Here is an 18646-nt window from a genome sequence, read left to right as displayed (position 1 = left end):
TCTCTTTTTGTAAGAAAGAACGTTGAATATTTCGACCGGCCACGAGAACTGGCTGAGAGGCAACAAATCAATGATGACTACCTTCGAACACAGCGAGATGTACTCTGTTTGTTCTCAGTACGACGATCAAAGAGTAGAACTACGTGTACGATGATCTTTCATCCTTTTCCGTACAACGTATCGTAGGTAGCGAGGAGCCGCAAGTAACCCCGAATATTATGGTTGTTCATTAGCCGACAAGTGGGTGACCAGATAGGGTATCGGTCAACATAAGACTAGCCGCCTTCCTATAGCCACTGTAACTATCACAATCACGATATGCTTCATGGAGCGTACTTTTTGAGGAATTGTTAAGCAGAAGAAAGAAGTCATAACAATAGCAGCAGTAGTAAATAGGAATAGCAGAAAGAGAGCAAAGGTATTGAACGACAAATTATTATACCATCCACTCAGCCGGCCCCCCTCTCACACATCACCACGACACCATATCCGGGATGGCCACGTACATCTCCAAGTCACAAAAGATGTGTGGAACTTAAAGCACCTAGTCTCCCACTTTCCATCGCCAGCTTACGGCAGAACGGTTCAGCCCCCATACGCATCACCCCACCAAGCCCACGGCAGCTCCAAACCAACAGGCCTTACCTACCTCACCCCTACCCTCGAGAAAAGAATTTCTCAAAAAGAAGCATCAGCTTCACGATAGACCTCCTCATCACCAATCCAAGCCGACGTCTAAGCGAGCCTGCCGCTCACCGCGCAGACCCCTCCCTCCTCATCTCATCCAAAAAGACGCTGGCACCAGTACGCGTTCCCTACTTCTGTGAGAGGACCCCATCGTGGCTGAAGTAAGGTTGATCAAGCAAAAGCCTAAAATAAGTTGAAGAAAGAAAAACGTGGAAACATTTCAGTCTCATCCGTGCTGCATGCTCACAAAATAACGTAGTTTCATGTGTGACGTGACGGGAGACTCTAGCCTGAGTGTCCTCGACGTGATATCTCAAGAAAATCATACGTATGGATCCTCTATTTCTCCTTGGAAAGGAGACACCATCCACGCTACTCGCACTTCTAGAAGCCTGTGAAGAAGAACGGTACAAGAGCACAGCGAACACTGCATGCAATGCAACCACGAGAGCAGTCGAATCGTCTACGAACCCATGCAGTATGGAAAGCCACCTCATGATTCGCCGATCAGAACCCCGCCAGATGCAGGCGCAGATAACCGACGTCCGCTCCGCAGCCCAGCGGCGCACGCGACAAGCGCACCTCTGACCTTTCACCTCTCTCTGTCAGCGCCATCGGGGGCCAGATTAATAAACCAGATCATGGCGGAAGCAACGCACGCTACCCGCGGCACGTTGCGGATAAATAGGAATCAGAGCCGCGAGGAAGCGGATGACCGCACAGTATACGGACCACAATCAGAGAAATAAAAACAAAACCCCATCAAGGCTGGAACAGGCAATCCCGTGCGGTTTCGTGGGGGTGTTGAGTTTGTGACTCCATCAAAGTCGAGACCGGAAACCCGGGTTGACTGGGGTCGGAGAGGTGTCAGGGATGGAGGTAGTTCGAAGGAATTCTACTGGCTGGGTTAATTCGAGCATCCCGTTCCAGACTTGGAACCTTGACAGCCCATCCGCCGTTGCTTCTGCAGCCTGCAGCTACGATTATTCCAGGTTGGAGGGCTGACTAGATGTAGGACTCTCAAAGTTGAGTGAGGTGAGTGAGACGCGCCCGGAGACGCTCAGATCGTCGTCGACTTCAGACGGTGCGGCACCGTGGAGCACCTGACGCGGGGCCCCGGTACTGAAGGTCTGCTGCAATTGCTGCGAGCTTGCTGGACCGAGGAGGAATGAACACCTTTAAGTTAGGTTCACGAGTGTATAAGAAGCTTGTCGGGCCTGCCATGCAGCTCCCGCGCGGACGAACCGGGTTTATCACTATCCCCACGACTACCGCCCAACGGATTGCTGCAGTTGACTAATCCGTGTCCCAACCGTACGACATATTGCCGCATTGTCTACCGTACATCGCACCATAGACGAGATTTGACCGACGGATGAAGCGGAAGAGAACCAGACACTTCCGGCGCCAGTATTTAAGAGAGTGTCCTTCCCGTGGTCCTCTCTTCTCAAGTCGCTCCGCGGCCTCTTCACGCATCACAGTCGCAACAACGGCTCTCCAACAGATAGGTGTGCATCCTTGTGTGTGCGCGTAGCGATTGTGTGCCCAGACGCTCTCTCCATCCCGCGCTGCAGAATTACCTGGGTGTGTGCCGTGTATCGGCGCAGTGTGTTTGTTGGCGTGGGCGAGCATCCGTGGTGTTCCCCTCCCCCAATCCCCGCATTCTGTTTACCCCTCGCGCCCCGCCTCGCGACATTCTTCCCCCGACTTGGCCGAGTTCCGTCGTTTTCTCCGCCGGCCGTCGACGCTCGAGTCCAAGACGCCCCCCGCTGATCCATCGGCTCTAAGCAGACGCTCCAGCTTCGCCAGGCCGACGGCCGAGTCCACGGGACACACTTGGGTCAGCCCTCCGCCGAGCACATTTTGCGAGCAAAAACTTCACCACCTCCGCCATCGACGACGAACCCTTCAAACGCGTCCAACGAGCATCATGTGGTCCAACAAGCGTTCTTCTCCCCCCGCGCCCGGTAGCCCAACCGAGGTGGAGGCTCCTGCGCCCGTCTCCTCCAGACAGAAGAACCCCGGTCGTCGCATTGCCCAGATTGTGAAGCTCAAGCCCGAGTTTATCGACAAGTACAAGGAGGTTCACGCCAATGTCTGGCCCGAGGTGCTCAAGCAGATCAAGGAGTGCAACATTGTCGACTGTAGGTCATCATCCGCCGGTGTCGGTCTCAACATGGCAGACTGCGAATCCCCGATGTCGCACGACTTTCGAAGGTTCATAAAGGCTTACTCTCAACAGACAGCATTTGGCACGAGCCCGATTCACGTATTCTGTTTGCGACCATGAAGTATGTCGGCTACGACTTTGCCGGAGACATGGAGAAGATGAAGGAGAACCCCAAGGTCCGCGAATGGTGGGCCATGACCGACGGCTGGCAGGAGTCTCTGGTTCCCGGCGCGGTGAGCAGTGAAGCTGGCGAGCCGGCGTGGTGGAAGCCTGTCGAAGAGGTGTTTTACACGCCTTGAGAGAGAAAAGTTTGGTGGGATGAGGGTATCGAGTGTGAGTGTATTGCATTATTAGTAAACGACCAGCCGAATGATGAGCGTTTCGTTTTGATCGCGTTCGGTACCCTTGTCTGCCTTGTGCCGCCAGATGCACCAGGCACATGGTTTCGCTGAAAGTACGCCCGATTGGTACCCAGCGGAGCGTCCGTTCTGATTATTTGAAACCGCCAAACAATCCTCCAAAGACGCCGCCGGATCCCCCGCCACCTCCGCGCTGGCCGTGCCGCCGAGCCTCAGACCTGATCCACTCCTCGAGAAAAGCGCGGTCTGTCAACTTCTTGGCGTCGTGAACCTTGGTCTGTATTTGGGCCTCTTGATTGTCGAAGCTCAGCAGAGTAGGTATGGAGGTGATCATGTAGGTCATGCCCAGTCCTCCGCTCATGACGTCGGGAGAGTCGAATTCGACGGTGCAGTATCCAACGCCGCCCTCCGCCTCACCGACACCAGACTCTACAATGGATTGAATGAGAGGGGCAACGACTCGACATGTGCCGCACCAAGACGTGGTCCACAGCGTTATCAGTGGTGTGCGAGAGGAGGACGAGAGAAGTTGATAGGTGTGGAAGTCGTCAGGACGGCGGACACTGGCATGCGAAGCAGAAGTTAGCGGGCGGTACTATCGAGAGGAGAGGCAGGCCAGTGCAAGGATTGGATAAGGGGGGGGGGGGGGTGTTGGAGAATTTGCGGCGGCCCACTTACGATGCGTAGATCTGGTTTTTGGCCGGGCTGGTACGAGACGTGGAGAAGTGGGCAGCGGCGGCAGAGATGAATTGCTTGGGGGGCGGCATACGGACGCCATTGGTGAGGTTGGTGTTGCGGCCCCGGAAAGCGGTGCGGGCGGTATGTCTTAGCAGTTGCATGGTGATTCTGCTGCAGGACACGGAGTATGGTGAATATCGATTGTTTGGTTACTTTAGTCTGTTCAGATGCCAAGGATATATGCAGTGTGCTGCCGACTGACGTCGTCGAAGATTATCCCGTGATGTGTCGTGATGCGACAGAATGCTTGGACAAGACAAGGAGTGGAGGGCTGCAGGCGGTAGCTATGGGAGTACCTGTGGTATGGGGCAAGCTAAGGAAGATATCTTTGGATCAAGTGGTTCGATATAGTACAGGGTGGTGGATGGATGGTTATGTACTCCGTAGCGTCAACGGTTTCCCGAGCAGCTGGGCAGCTTAATCGAGAGCTTACGATATTGGAGGGAGTGTTGGCGGTATTACTTAAGGTGAGGTAGGTAGCTGTCGTTGTCAATAGCGGGAAAATCCGACGTTCATCTGGAGGTTCGGTAGCAATCGAAATAGACAGGAGGCGCACCTTTCCTCCTGACAGGCACGCCGTCACGCTTAAACCACGGCAGGCTCCATTTGGGAAGGCGGCGTAGGAAAATATGGGGTCAGTTCTTCTCACGCACGCGGCACGATGACGTCGAGGCTGCGTGACATAAGCAAGATTCTGCAGGGGTCCACCTCAGGCTTCAGGGAAGCACAGGGCAGGAGTCAAGGACACCAACGGCAAGTGCGGTAAGGGAAGGTAAGTGCAGGTGCATCCCGTACTGCGTGCTAGGCGCCCAGACATGGCGCCTGCTGTTTTTGTCTTGAGCTTCGCACTCTGACTCTGTCAAGGTACTTTAGAGCCTGTACTTCTTGCCGGGCCACAGGAGGTTCCCAATTAATTGGTCCCTGTCTTATTTTCCGTCAACCACCACTCAGCCGCATTTTAATCGCGGCGCAAGACAACGACGAGACTCTACATCAGACACGTCCGCTTTACCCCAACGTTTCTCTATGCGACGGGCAGGCCGCAGAATAACACACGAGCCCATCCCTCCATCACGAATCTTACCATGCCATGGGGTCGGTCTCACTTTTGGGGGGGAACAAGAAAGCTCCATTGCATCCGAGCCCGAGGTCAGCAGAGACGAGCAAAACTGCAGCTGGTGGAATGGTGGTGGTGGTCTAGCACTGCTCGGGTTGCTCCGAGACCACAAGGCATCAACGAATACCTACGCTACCTGCCCGTTTACTACGTACATGCTCTCAACTTTCGGTGACTGGACGATGGAGGCCTATCCGTACTGTCGACAACGTTGGAGTTCTCCATCACCCGCACAGCACTGAATGATGGATCATGAAAGCTGGATTATTGGATATTTCTTGGATGATGGATCTGGTGTCACCGCCTTCGCCACCATCTTCGACCGCTGATTCACATGGACCAAGTGGAGAAGATGCGCCCAGCACCTGGAAGTGGAAGTCTCCCTGACACGCCTGAGTCCCTGTCACCCACCCAGTCACCCACGGACTCGAGCAAGGGATTTTAGCCTCGCTTTTAGGGGTCCTGCAATCCGGGGCCAGCATGCAGACGCGTATTGGCTGTCGGCGGCATTTGGAGTTGGACATGTGGCCCTTTTTCCTCACCTCCTTTGTCGACCAATGCCAAGGCTATCGCAGCCATCATCCAGTCTTCAAGTGCCTCTCAAGCGCCCCTCGGCAGGCTTTCTGCTGCATATTGCCTGGTGCCAATACTACAAAGGTGGAAAAGTACGGATACGTAGTGTACAACCTGCAGTCTGCCAGGACAGGTGAGGAAAGACACCGCCGCCCTCGCCGCCAGCGCCGCATCCATCCCTGAATCCTTGATCGACCATCGCACGCACCCGCCAATGTCGAGTCACCTGCCAATCTGTCTAGGGGCCGCGTCGAGTCTATCCAGTGGATGAAGGGCCATCTCGAGACTTGACCCCTCCAGTTGCTCAAGAATTCCCCCATGGAACCCGCCCGACGCGACGCACCTGGCACCCAGTGACCCACAAACAGAAAAAACCCCCACCAGCTGATTCTGCGAGCCTGCAAGCTACACTACCTTACTACGAATAGTCCACTACTGTTTACTCCGTACTGCGTACGAATACGGTCCTATTGGTACTTTATTACGGATACCTTGCCATACCGCTGATGTTGTTTCTGCTGCTGCCGGGCATGAATTGCATCTCGTCTTCCTTGCCTCCTGTGCGCGGTGCTTGACTCGGTGACCGGCCAATCCTGACAACCAAGCGCCGATATCTCATTTCATCCCATGTTCCATTCCCCCAGGCTTGCGGCTTGCGGCTTTGCCAGGGCACGATAACATTGCGTCCCTCTTCACACCAACATAAAGCTCGAGGTTCATCCTTGGTCTCCTGGTCGTCTGCCCCTACGTGAGACGCAGCCCCCCCCTCGCTCTCTTAATCACAATCAAACGGCGCGTTACCAGTCTGACGCCATCGCTCTGCACGGACCTGGATGGTTTCTCCTCTCTCTCCCACTGCGCGCAGCCCATCATCTGCCATCGAGGTTGGCCTCGTTGTTGACATCCCAAACGTTATTTCCATCGACATCTTCGTTGCGCCAACACCTCATCTACCCCATATCTTCCGCTTCTCCCCCCTTCCTCTCTCCTCCATCCAAGGTCTCTTTCTAGAGTTGTCGCTCTTCACCGCCTCCGCATCCATCGCCTAGCACCGGCGTAGGGGCTTTCCAGAAGAATTTGTGTTTCTCTTGTAAGCGCATAGTCGTACTGCCTCGGCATCTGCCTTCATCCGGCTCTTGGACATCTGCAACCTTATCTCATCTTTTTTTTTTGGATGCACGGTCGAACCAAGACAGACTTTGCTCGACCGATTTTAGGCCAAATCTTCTGTCGACCCCTCGTGCCCAACGACATCCTCTTTTTCACCTGACCCTTTTCGCTCGTCCTTTCTTTGCTTTTTTCTCCCTCGCCCAACAACAAAATCCGCATAGCTTGCCGTTGTAGTCGACCAAAGCGACAGCAAGCAGAGTTCCTTGGCCCTGCCATCCCTGGCTGGGAAGATATCCTGCAGAACACGTCAAAATGGCGGGTGTTCTCACGTGGAAGAGTCGCTTCGGTGGCGTCTTTGGGAACAAGAACAAATCCGACAGTGCCGAAGCCACAGATGACGAGAATACCAATATTCCAAAATGGAGTATGGGTGTTCTCAACGATCCCAAAACGATTGAAGTCCCTGGTAAGCAATATCCCCCTTTACAGTTTCCTGCCCCATGCCAAGGCCACCAAGTTGACACTCTGCAGGTTCTGTGCTTCTCCTCGCTGCGCATCGCAACGAGCCACTCGGCTTACGCAACGCGCCTGCAAGGACTTCCCACTCATCCATCCCCACTGGTTTCCCGGAGCCGGTAGACACACCAACCGGCCGCCAATCTCCGGCCAACGCGGCCCCACCTGAGCCCGATGCAAAGACGACCAAGGACGGAATCATCCTCAACCCCCAGCCCGAAGAGTCTGCAAATGACCCTCTTAACTGGCCTTCATGGCGGCGCGATTGCGCTCTTCTGTCTCTTGGGTTCTACTGCATGGTCGGTGGTGGCATGACTCCCTTGCTTGCCGCCGGCTTCACCAACGTCGCCGAAGACTACCACATCGAGACCGAGACAGTCTCCCTGACGACCGGCCTGTACATGATGGGCATGGGCCTCGGCTCCGTCATCTTTTCTCCCACGGCCATTTTGTACGGAAAGAGGCCTGTCTACCTCTTTAGCTCCGTCATCTTCATCCTCAGCTCCGTGTGGGCAGCCTTATCACCAAACTTCACCTCTCTCATCTTGGCCAGAATCTTCCAGGGTATCGCTGTCAGCCCAGTAGAGTGTCTTCCCTCGGCCACCATTGCCGAAATTTTCTTCCTTCATGAGAGAGCATTCCGAATCGGCATCTACACACTCCTGCTGCTCGGCGGCAAGAACCTCATCCCGCTCGTCAGTGCCCTCATCATTCAAGGTCTTGGATGGCGTTGGACTTTCTGGTAAGCACTCAACACCCATGGGTTTCACAAGACTCGATTGCTAACACGTCGACAGGATTGTTGCCATGATTGTTGCCTTCTGTGGCGTACTCCTTTTCTTGTTCGTGCCAGAGACCTTCTGGGACCGAACACCGCTGCCCAAGTCACGAAAGCCGTCCCGCAGACCGAGCTTTACTCGCCGTTTCTCGTCACGCCATCACGTTCCTCAGGTCCACAACGCTCACGAAGATGCCGTTGTAGCTCCCACAAGTCCTACACCACAGTCGCCACACGTTGCTTCGCATCCGCACAAGGACCTTCACGTCGGATTCGCACCAGACCCGAACGAGAAACAGGATGACAGCATCGACAAGCAGGTGAAGGACGCCAAGAATGATACCCCGGACTCTTCCAACCCGGTACCCGTCTCGCGGACATCTGGTGCGTCCGGCACACCCACCTCCGGATCGGATTACTTCCACAACGCCCCAGCCGTCGAAAGCGAGAAGTTTAAGATGCAAGCTTCCGACGTCAACTCGCCGCCAAAGGCACTGGCCTACACCCATACCCTCCGTCACCAACCGGCGAAATCCTTCACCGAGCAGCTCAAGCCTTGGAACGGCCGTCTGAACCACGACAGCTGGTTCAAGGTCATGCTCCGGCCCTTTGTCCTCTTCGCCTACCCCGCCGTGCTGTGGTCTGCCGCAGTCTACTCCCTCTCCGTCGGCTGGCTGATCGTCGTCTCCGAGTCGGTCGCCTTGATCTACCGCAACCGCGCGTCGTACAACTTTGACGCCCTGCAGACGGGTCTCGTCTACCTCTCCCCCTTCATCGGCGGCATCCTCGGCACCGCCGTCGCAGGAAAAGTAAGCGACATCATCGTCAAGGCCATGGCCCGCCGCAACGGAGGCCTCTACGAGCCAGAATTCCGCCTCGTCATGGCGGCGCCGGTGCTCGTGACCACCGTCATCGGCCTCATGGGCTTCGGCTGGTCCGCGCAGGAGCGCGACCACTGGATCGTGCCGACCATCTTTTTCGGTCTCATCTCGTTCGGCTGCACGCTGGGGTCCACGACGTCCATTACCTTTTGCGTCGACAGCTACCGACAGTACGCGGGCGAGGCGCTCGTCACGCTCAACTTTAGCAAGAATATCTTTCATGGTCTCGTGTTTAGTTTGTTTGTCACGCACTGGCTTACCTCGGACGGACCCAAGATGGTGTTCATCTGGCTGGGCGTCATTCAGCTCATTTTCCTAATTGCCACGGTTCCCATGTTCATTTACGGGAAGCGGGCGCGCATGTGGACTGTGAGGAAGAACTTTATGGAGAAATTTTAGAGGAGCATTGTCTGGTTTTCCCTCCCTTTCTGATATCTTCTGCATGGAGTTGGAGTTTAGGGGATCTACATTTACACTTGCATCACAGCATCTTACAAGTTTTATCCACCACTGGATGGGGTTTTCCAATGAGTCGGGTAGCATGTTTCACGTGGGAATGAGGCCCAGGTATGCATTTGTTGGATGGGTTGGAATCTGACGATTTTTTGCATTCTTTTCCTCCACGTTGAAACCGAGGCTTATATATGGCCTTCTTATGACAACATTGGTTCTCATGATACCTTTAGAGTTTGTATGACCTAGAACAGGTTCCAGAAGAAATCAATCGAATCTAGATGAAGCTATTTCCCCGAGGTTTTTGAAAGTTTTAAGTGCCTGCGAGATGTCACTTGTGGGATGTGGGCTCTGCTTAGGTAGGTATGCCATTGCCGATGAGTCTGCGTCTGAGCTGATTGCGGCTTGAGGGTGTCGTCGAGCTGAGTCGTTGTCGCTGATGAATGTAAGGTAATTGAATATCTGCTTCGACTTTTTACGCGTTACTTTGAATGACACTCCAACGCTCAACCTCCTCCCCTTTCGACACGGCATTTTACATCCCGTTGTTCATATCGAGGCGAGTGGTACGCAATGAATGAAGAGGGAACAGTCACAAGGCACCACACTTAGAAGACTGCGTTTGAAAGAATGGATGAAAGAGCAAAACTGACTTTTCTTTCCCCCCCTTTTTTTGGGGAAAAGAATGATAGACGGTGTAGATCTACCTTGAAAAAGAGCGAAGAAGAAGAAAGCCAAGCACTGCGAGAAGAATCATAAACTGACTGTCCAAACCCTATCCCGCTCCTCCTCTCCCGTTTCAAATCCAACAGAAATCTAGTCAGCTAGCAGTCTTCACCACCTCGCCAAGGTAGGCCGGTATTCCATCAGCTGAGTCGATCAAGACCGCGGCGGCTACTGCTGCTGCTGCTGCTGCTGCTGCTCGTTGTCGCTATCCGAGCCCGAGCCGGCGGCTTCCCGAATAATGAGCCCGCCAAGATACTGGTGAGAGGGGCTGTTGGCGATCTGGGCCGTGGAGCTGGTTGATGACATTGAGGACTCTTGCTCTCCTCCTTGTCCTCCTTCTGCTTCGGCCTTGCGCGTGGGCGAGCGGGAGGGGATGTCCTGGGTGCGGGCCGGGCGCGGGCGTGGGCGTTGCGGGATCGAGGCATCCTGGGCACGCAAAGCCTGCCATTCTCTTCGTCGTCCGAGCAAATCCGCATACACCTGCTCTTGATCAATCTGAAGAGAAATTCAGCAAACGAAAACTTGTGAGGTGCATTTTGTGGGGGTAGAGGGTTCGACGGGACTTACCTCGGTCACGGACTCCACGTCTGGTTGAGGTTCTCCCTCGCCTGAGATGCCGACTTTCTCTTCATCTTCCTCGCCACTGTCAGAGACCTCCTCTGGGTATACGGTATAGTCTGGGTTACTGTCTTGCAAAGGACCGAAACAGTCCACGAGCCAGTCATCAAAGGACTTTGCGGTGGTGGCAGCAGTCCCCTGGGTCGTTGTCTCTGGCCATGCTTTGCTATCATCCCATTGCTCAGGGATCCAACCGAGGAATTGACGCATCTTACCGCGTATACCAAATTGTTCCCATGGGTGGGGGGGCAGTTTCAAGTCGGCAAAGTAGGCTGGTAATCCTGCCTTGCCAGCTTCGGTGTGCTCCCAGACAGAGGAGAACAGGTGGTCCAGCATGACGACTCTGGGCGTCTCGAGATCAAGGCCATTGTTGCGGAGAGTGAGGAAGACGTTGCGGGGAAAGATGTCGGGGACGGACACGCCCAGATGCATGCAGACAACGATCTCCTTGAGGAGGTCTTTGATGGCGTCCAAGCACACTTGGCGATCCAGTGGTAGCATCTTGGCCTGGCCCTTACCCTCCGCCTTGGGATCGCTATGAAGAGAGACAGGCCTGCCTAGCGGCGGCTGGAGGTACCCAGTGCCACGGTCGCGAGTACACATGGCCTCAATCGAAAGGCCTTCAATGTACTCGATGAGAATGAGACCAACCCATTCGTCTATAGTCGCGGCGACGTCGAAAACCTTGCGATTGATGACCCAGCAGCCATAGTATTGAGCAATGATGTGAGGGTATCCAGACATCTCTTTCTCGTAGAAGAACTGGTACACCGCGGCCTCGCGGCAGAGCTCGCTGTACGCGACGGTGGCGTCGTCAAAGGGGGGTTTCTTGGGCAAGTCGAGCCCGCCGCGCATGGGATAGAGTCGAGGGTCGAATACTTTTGCAACGACGAAGCTGTCTCCTCGCCTCACCTTGCTATGCTTGGGGAAAGTCGGAAAGGGTGCATGCTTCTTGATTTTGTTGCGGTCAGTAGGTACTTGAACGACCTTGCAGAGCAGAATCTGTGAGCCGACGTCTCTGCCAGCTCGCAGTGGCCCCACGATCTTGAGCTGGGGCTTCTTCAGCTTGAGCTCCTCCCCGGTGGGCTCGAGCGAGCGAGGCTGGTAGTCGTCTTGAAAGGGCGGGAAATCCCCCGAGCCAAATGGCTCCGATGGGTCATGGGGTACGAGGTCCAGCTTCTCTCCGTGCGCATATCTCCTGACGGCTGCGTTACGGATGGCCAACTCATCCATGATGGGTGGAGGGAGGTTCGGTGCCAAATAAAAGTGATAAATCGCTTCGTCGATAAGATGGTGGTAACAAGATGCGGGATTGCAAGTGTGAGAGAAGACCGAATAGCTGCTCGAATCGCCAGGCCCGAATGAGAGAGAGGAACACTGAGCCAACTCGACTTATGCGAACAGGACAGTGATAGGCTAGTGGCGCGAGAAATGATGGTTGCTGCCAGACTGGAGTGGACACTGACGTGGCTACTTTGAGGCCGGATATCTGCAGAAAATGGTCGCAGGATTGTTGTTTGGAGGGGTTGTAATACCAGGAAGACCCGGAAAAAGTCTGTGTGACGCCAGTAAGGCGGTTGGGAGTTGGAGAAACACAACGAGCCACCTGGATGAGCTTCAGGTATCCGTAACGGCCGCAAATATTATCTCATACGGGTGCTCATACAGAAAGCAAACCAAAAGTTGCAAAGATGTACGGAAACTTTCTTCTTCTTTCTGTTTACATATATATATATATATATAGCTCTCTCTCTCTCTCTCTCACAGGCACCGTATGTCCTAGTCGAAACTTTGGGCATATTGAGCTGCAATTCGCCGTAGGATAACTGCATGTCCCTCCGCCACAATCGCGGAGTTGGGAAGATATGCAGGTGAGGATGCACCTAATATCCTGGCAGTGTCCAAACTTCTAACATCTCCAAATAGGCCAGAAAAGTCAGGACTTGAATGTCATGCATGGACTAGAGTCTAGACTCATGGCAAGAGCCTGTTGGAATCTACCCTAGTCTCCCGACAAGACGGCCTCGGAGACTTCATTTGTCCTTTCATCGTGGGTATAGGTGTAGTTGGCCGGCGGTGTGAAGCGGATGACGGGAAGGAAGCTGGCTTTCTGAACGACCTTGTTGTTTACTCATTCTTGACTGGTCGCTCAGACTATTATACCTCTTCTTGGAAGAGCCGTTTCAAGCCTTGGAGACTCCATATAGCCCATCATCATGGGCAAAGCTGTAGTTGGCCGGCGGTGTGAAGCGGAACATGGTAAGGAAGCTGGCTTTCTGACCGACCTCGTTGTTTGCTCAACCCTGACTGGTTGCTCAAACTGTCATCACAACTCTTTCTATCAGGACGGTCTGGTGACTGCATATGCACCTTCATTTTGGACGCAGCTGTAGCTGACCGGCGGTCTAAAGCTGTTGATGGGAGAGAGGTTGACTTCCTAATGGGCCTCAATATGCAGGTATACGGGCCACAAAATGGTCAGCACTCTTTCCTACACTGGATAGAAGGCAGTGTTAACCGAGAAAGTGTGATGCTATGAATTGTGAAATCCAAGAACATACATCACATGTTGTCTCATGGGTTATGAAAAAGATCTTTTTTCATAATTTTGCATCAATGAGCGATGCCAGTTTTGTGCTCCAAGAGTTTGAGTACGCTGTTTATAGTCCTGGCTGATTACGTACTCCGCATCAACGGAAGTATAAGTTTTGTGATACGTGCGATTTACGTATTGAAGCTGTTGAATCTATTTAATACGGAACGGATTCTTAGTAGTGAACGGATAGAATTCCTTGCGTCTACTATAAAGTTCTATGCACCTTCTAGGTATACTGTACAGGAATATTCACTAGCCTAGAGCATTTATGCAAATGAAGATGTTGGGTACGCTGCTTCGGCCCTCTCAAGTCAATTCTCATACGCTTCATGTCTGGTGCCGGCGGTGAAAGACAACATGTCACTAACCGCAAGGCAGTAGAGGACACTCTCCAGCCCATGACGAGCGATACCGAACCGGCAGCCGTGACATGATATCCACTACTTAGTACATATATTCAAACAAGGTCCTTCTATCTTGAAATCAGAGGAAGAGAGACAAGCCTTGTCACATCTCTCTCGTTGATAAACCTCTTTATCCATCCATCCACCCATCGCCTTATCCTGGAGTCTTTTTCTCAAACCGACTGTTCCCAACATGTCTACTCGAATCTTCCAGCGCCCGTCCGCCGTGGATTACATCCTAGGTCCTACCCCTATACCGACCTATCCCATAAAACCAACCGACAGGCGCGTCTCTGAGCCCAGCAAGGGTGTCCGAGCTGTCAGGGTTCCTCACTTGGTACGTCGAGATGTATCCGACTACCTCAGCCAGGCTTTCAACCTTGTCCGCCATCTCGACAATTCGGAGTGGGGATCTCTTCTCGGCCACGCTGTTCTCAGCCAGAACCCAGTGCGATACATCGTCACTGAGCATGACAGTGTTAGCGCCGCAGAGGTGCATATTCTCGACACAGCCGATCGGATATTGCATTTTGCCCTGGAACACGGTCTGTTGCCGGGCCCTCCGAGAAACCAAACCAACAACACCCCGATGATCCAGAGCTGGGGCGAGGCTACCCTGTCCGTCGAATTCAATGGCAATCCCGACGAACGCCATCAACTTCGAGCGGACCGCATCTACTGCCGGACATTGAAGACGCCCACTGATCCTACTCCCATTCCCAACCTCAACCGAATCGGCGACAGGGTGGCAAGAAGCCGTTGCTTCATGGTCTGGGAGGTCAAGGCTCATCATGCCCTGGATAAAAACTCCCTGTACACATCCGCTAAAGACGTGAAGAATACTTTGGTCAACTTTGTCCACTACAAGAAGAAGCGTGGCCAAGACAAGGACATCGATGACGGACGCCTGCCCCAAACTCCACCGCCAAACCCTGACGACCAGAGCAACCGCCCTCACGGCTGGAATACTGAAGACTGGTATCTCATTCTACAAGCAGCAGCGTACGCCTGCCTGTACCGCACCAAGTACGTGGCCATTTTCTGCTGGGGTACCCTCTACTTGTTACACTTCAAGAACTTGAGCCTGTCTCCTGGGGTTACCGTCGAAGAGGTGTGGAAAAAAGGTCCGGGGGCGAACTGTGACATCACTGTCGTGACGGACACCTCTCTTATGGTTGCTGCCGTGGTTGGCTTCGCGATTGAGGCTTACAACAACACGCCAAGGGATGACATTGATGGTCCCTAAAGGCCTTCAATTATGCTCCACGTCCCCTTATTCTTCACGGAATATGCTGTCAGAGGTGGTCTATGAGGGTGTGGTGGGTGCCAAAGTATGGCTGGCTGTACGGTCAAAAAATTTCTTCTCACCGAACTAACAAGTCCCTCAATTCACCTTCTTGTTCTTCATCTCCACAGTCTGACAAGACGAGGTCGCGGTCTTGGTCGGTTTCGTAATTGAGGCTTACAGCAATACGCCCAGGGACCACGCGGATGGGTGTCCTCCTCCTTCTTTCCCTTCTCTAAAGCCCCCTCTTATTGCCCTTTTCAAATGCCCCCTCTTGTTTCTCTTCTCCAATGCCCTTTCTTGTTTCTCTTCCTTACAAGCTCAGCCCGCCGGATTGGCGTGTGGCTTATGGCCTTCTTCCGACTCTTCTACTGGTTAAAAATTGTTCGTCTACCGTCTTCGCGTTGTAGGCTCTCGGGGATTTCTACGCGTGAATACATGGAATAGAAAAACCAGACAAAGCAATTGCAGTGTAGATTAGCTCGGAGCAGCAAAAAAAACAACTAAACGTTCTCTCTTTGATCTCGCATCCTATGAAGTATGGCCCTACTAACGTGTATGCATCCATCTGCCCCCAAGGTAAGGCACCTCGGGTTTCATTCAGTTCAGCTACTTAAGTACTTACCTTGTCCGAGGTACCTTCCTGCTTATCTTTCCGTAACTGTGATGGAAACATATGGCGAAAGCGGTCCAAATCATCCCCACAAAGTTGGACGCATGCCGCAAACCTGCAAAAAGAGAGACTCGCCCATTCATGCGCCGAGGGGGAATCGAACCCCCGGCTCCCCGACGCTGCTGGATGGCAACGGAGAATTTTACCACTAAACCATCGGCGCGATTCGCTGAATCGAGTCCCTTGTGGATGCGTGTTCGACAGGTCAGGTCAGAATCATGTTGGGGCTTGTGGATGTATCTTGATGCGAAATCAGACATAAAAAGGCAATTGTGCATTTTCGTGAGTCGCCCAAGTCTCCGCCGGGTCCGCCGGACCCCACCACGCCCACCTGGAAGGCGTGGTCGTCACGGACCTGTAGTGCAACCCTATGGAGCCCGCTTCGGCGTTTGTGGGTCACGTTCCACCCGGGGCGCTGCAACACTAACACAACCTCAATTGGTGCTCTGACCGTGCTTGACTTTAATCTGACATCCTCCATCTGACGACGGGGTAACACGCCATCATCTCGATATGACCCTTCTGTTACTTGAGACACGTCCAGTTATACAGTTGAATTTGCCATTTAGCTTATACCGTCGTTTCGAGTGGCCATGCCATCAAATCACCATTCACTCCGCCAGCCTTAGAAAGCTCCGCCTCAGCCTCATCTCGCATGCGTCGGTGGTCGTGGGGAAGAATGGGGTTGCACAATGAGATCTCCCGCCTCGATCCCGCTGCTGTCCGGTAATTTGGGTCGAGAACCATAACACAGGGTTCCTTGCGCATGCATATATTGAGGCTCGGCCGGAACTCAAGTCAAGCTTCGCCTCCCGCCGCGTCCCCTCATCGACGACCATGATTTCTACACTTGTCGTCATTCGGCCCATTGTATCTGCCAGACACGCGTGATGAAACCAGTCCTGCGTCCGGTGTGTCATATTCACCTTCCCCAAGACACTCGCCCATGATGTAGAATAGAGATCTCACTCGTGTCGCGTGGACCACGTAATCCTGTAGAGAAGCTTAACAAAGTAGACGTGTTGCAGATCGTTGTGTTCCATCGCCAAGCTCAATCCTCCGGTAAAAGGCTTGCATCCCCATTATCACATCTCACATGCATCATCTGGTCTTGTGTCAAAGCTTTTGCTCGGGCGAACATGTCTTTTATTCGCATTTCCTCAAAACCCGTCTGGTGTCGCGATTCCAAGCCGTCCCATGTAGTCCACCGGGGTTTTCTCCATCCAGCACTCCTCCCTAAACCCTTCGTCTATCCCAAGCCGGAACCCGAAAAAAACAGAAAGCTCAAGAAGACCCGCCAAGAAGAGAAGACAGTCCAACCCCAAGAGTGTCAAGTGTTCCCAGTGTACATGTATGTAATGCTTCCTTAGAAGCCGAGGCCGCGCATGATGTCAGTCAGACCGTTGTAGGTCTCCATGCTGGCTCTGGCCTGCATGTCGAGAAGCTGGCTGATGGTGGCCAACTCCTCCGAGATGTCAGCGGCCACAGTGCCGCCATTGTTGGCGCTCTCCTCCTCAGAGCCCTGCTGGCCAGAGTTGGTGGTGCCGGTGGTGCTCTTCTGAGCAGAGGCAGGCGAGGCATTGGCCTGCTCAACGCTCCGAAGGAACGCCTTGTCATGGTAGCGCTCGGCGAAGCGCTTGACAGACTGGCCCATGTACTCGATGTTGCGGGCAGTGCTATTTATTCATCATCAGTATGTATTCCTTCCCTGGGGATGCGGCTTCACGTGTGAAGCCGCATGAGAAAACGAAGGACAGGGGTGATAAGTAAAATTAAGGGAAACTGTAGATCGTGAGAGAGCCAAGGCTGATAAAAGCTCAAGAACTGGAGTGGTGAATAGAAATGAGACGAAGCAAAGACAACGAGAGAATGCGGTTTCACTCGTAAAGCCGCATGAGAAAATAAAGAACAGGAGCAGTGAGTAGTAATGATTGGAATTGAAAAAAATGGTAAAGGCAAATTTGATAGAGGGCAAGGTGATGAGACGACAAAGAGCATTGCTTACCGGTTCGCAACAAGCTTGTTGAGGGCGTCAGACAGCATCTTGACCTTGGCATCACGGTCGCGCTCGTAGATGTAGTCGGACATGCTGGCGCGCTTGATGCAGGTGGTGCGGAAGGCACGGTACTCGGAGAAGACCTTGGACTTGAGGGCTCTCTGCTCAGGAGTCTGGTTGGCGAGGTAGGTTCGAGTGCGCTGGGTGTTGGGGTTGGTCGAGTACTCGCCTCCCTTGCGGCGCGCATCTCCGTTTTCACCAGCCATTGTGAATGTCGGTAGTGAGTGGTTTGATTGACTGAAGGGGTTCGTTGGTGATTTCGATTGCCTGGGTTCCGAGAAGTGAGGTATTCTCGTAGATGGGTTGTTGTGTGGGTGAAGAAGTGGAAGTGGTGGGTGGAGGAGAGAAGAAGGTCACAAATAATTTGACCGGCAGGCGGAATAATTATGACGGGCCACTCAGGCAGCGAGAGAGATATTCACAAGGAAAGCGTAGAAAGGAGCAGAAGGAAGGAGTGATCGACTGCCAAAAGAGGGAATAAAAGGGTGGGATGTGAATAGTTGCACGTGTGTGGGCGGTGAGTGAAGTCTCCAGATGTTGTTTTTCGCTACTTAGGAAACAGCCGGTCATGTGATTGCAATATTCTCAAAGAAAGTCTTCTTGAGAATAACCAGCCCATTCCTTCCAAGATTGCCCATAAACACGACAGTCATCTTGCGATTCGCAGACCATCTGGAGCTATGAGGTCGTCACTTGGGCCTTTTGAAGTGCAGTGAGTGCCAACACCCAAGAGCCAGGCTCAACGAGGCGTCCCTACAACCACTGGAATCATCTCAAGAACTAGTGTTTGATAGCTCATTACATTGATGTGACGATGCCACCTGTTATATGGATCTTAGCATCGTTTGGTTGAGCCTTTGTCGATTTCATGAAGCAGCCCATCATTGCCGAGCGATACTTTGCGAG

The 18646-nt window shown here is 53.3% G+C and overlaps 5 protein-coding genes and 1 non-coding gene across 6 annotated transcripts; 3 read left to right on the top strand and 3 right to left on the bottom strand.

Moving 5' to 3' along the window:
* Nucleotides 1-2617: 2617 nt before the first annotated feature.
* Nucleotides 2618-3156, top strand: BDZ83DRAFT_715863 (uncharacterized protein; the record flags this gene model as incomplete). The annotated part of the gene is made up of 2 exons (XM_060511792.1): nucleotides 2618-2831; nucleotides 2930-3156. The coding sequence occupies 2 exons, from the start codon at nucleotides 2618-2620 to the stop codon at nucleotides 3154-3156; spliced, it is 441 nt and encodes a 146-aa protein (XP_060370089.1).
* Nucleotides 3157-3349: 193 nt separating this feature from the next.
* On the bottom strand, nucleotides 3350-4055 carry BDZ83DRAFT_567035 (uncharacterized protein; the record flags this gene model as incomplete). Its single annotated transcript, XM_060503916.1, has 2 exons — nucleotides 3350-3779; nucleotides 3895-4055. 2 exons carry the CDS (start codon nucleotides 4053-4055, stop codon nucleotides 3350-3352), a joined length of 591 nt encoding a protein of 196 aa, XP_060370088.1.
* A 3011-nt stretch (nucleotides 4056-7066) lies between these two features.
* On the top strand, nucleotides 7067-9328 carry BDZ83DRAFT_715861 (major facilitator superfamily domain-containing protein; the record flags this gene model as incomplete). The annotated part of the gene is made up of 3 exons (XM_060511791.1): nucleotides 7067-7220; nucleotides 7286-8012; nucleotides 8068-9328. 3 exons carry the CDS (start codon nucleotides 7067-7069, stop codon nucleotides 9326-9328), a joined length of 2142 nt encoding a protein of 713 aa, XP_060370087.1.
* A 4591-nt stretch (nucleotides 9329-13919) lies between these two features.
* Nucleotides 13920-14972, top strand: BDZ83DRAFT_788323 (uncharacterized protein; the record flags this gene model as incomplete). Its single annotated transcript, XM_060515677.1, has 1 exon — nucleotides 13920-14972. The coding sequence occupies one exon, from the start codon at nucleotides 13920-13922 to the stop codon at nucleotides 14970-14972; it is 1053 nt and encodes a 350-aa protein (XP_060370086.1).
* Nucleotides 14973-15766: 794 nt separating this feature from the next.
* Nucleotides 15767-15847, bottom strand: BDZ83DRAFT_t37. The gene has a single exon. It is a non-coding gene; the product is annotated as a tRNA-Gly (tRNA).
* Nucleotides 15848-16853: 1006 nt separating this feature from the next.
* Nucleotides 16854-18244, bottom strand: BDZ83DRAFT_788322 (uncharacterized protein). The gene is made up of 2 exons (XM_060515676.1): nucleotides 17690-18244; nucleotides 16854-17360 (listed from the first exon to the last, which is right to left on the bottom strand). The coding sequence occupies exons 1-2, from the start codon at nucleotides 17944-17946 to the stop codon at nucleotides 17051-17053; spliced, it is 567 nt and encodes a 188-aa protein (XP_060370085.1). The 5' UTR covers nucleotides 17947-18244; the 3' UTR covers nucleotides 16854-17050.
* Between the last annotated feature and the right edge of the window lie 402 nt (nucleotides 18245-18646).

The sequence above is a fragment of the Colletotrichum acutatum genome (assembly GCF_030867785.1).
Source record: "Colletotrichum acutatum strain CBS 112980 chromosome Unknown BDZ83scaffold_8, whole genome shotgun sequence".
In the NCBI taxonomy this organism is placed as follows: Eukaryota; Fungi; Ascomycota; class Sordariomycetes; order Glomerellales; family Glomerellaceae; genus Colletotrichum; species Colletotrichum acutatum.
The sequence above is the reverse complement of the archived record's forward strand: the minus strand, read 5'-3'. Positions and strand labels throughout refer to the sequence as shown.

Coding starts and splice junctions, on each gene's coding strand:
- BDZ83DRAFT_788322 (XM_060515676.1), bottom strand. CDS start 17,946: ATGGCTGGTGAAAACGGAGATGCGCGCCGCAAGGGAGGCGAGTACTCG. Junction 17,361..17,689: donor AACAAGCTTGTTGCGAACCG/GTAAGCAATGCT, acceptor ATGAATAAATAG/CACTGCCCGCAACATCGAGT.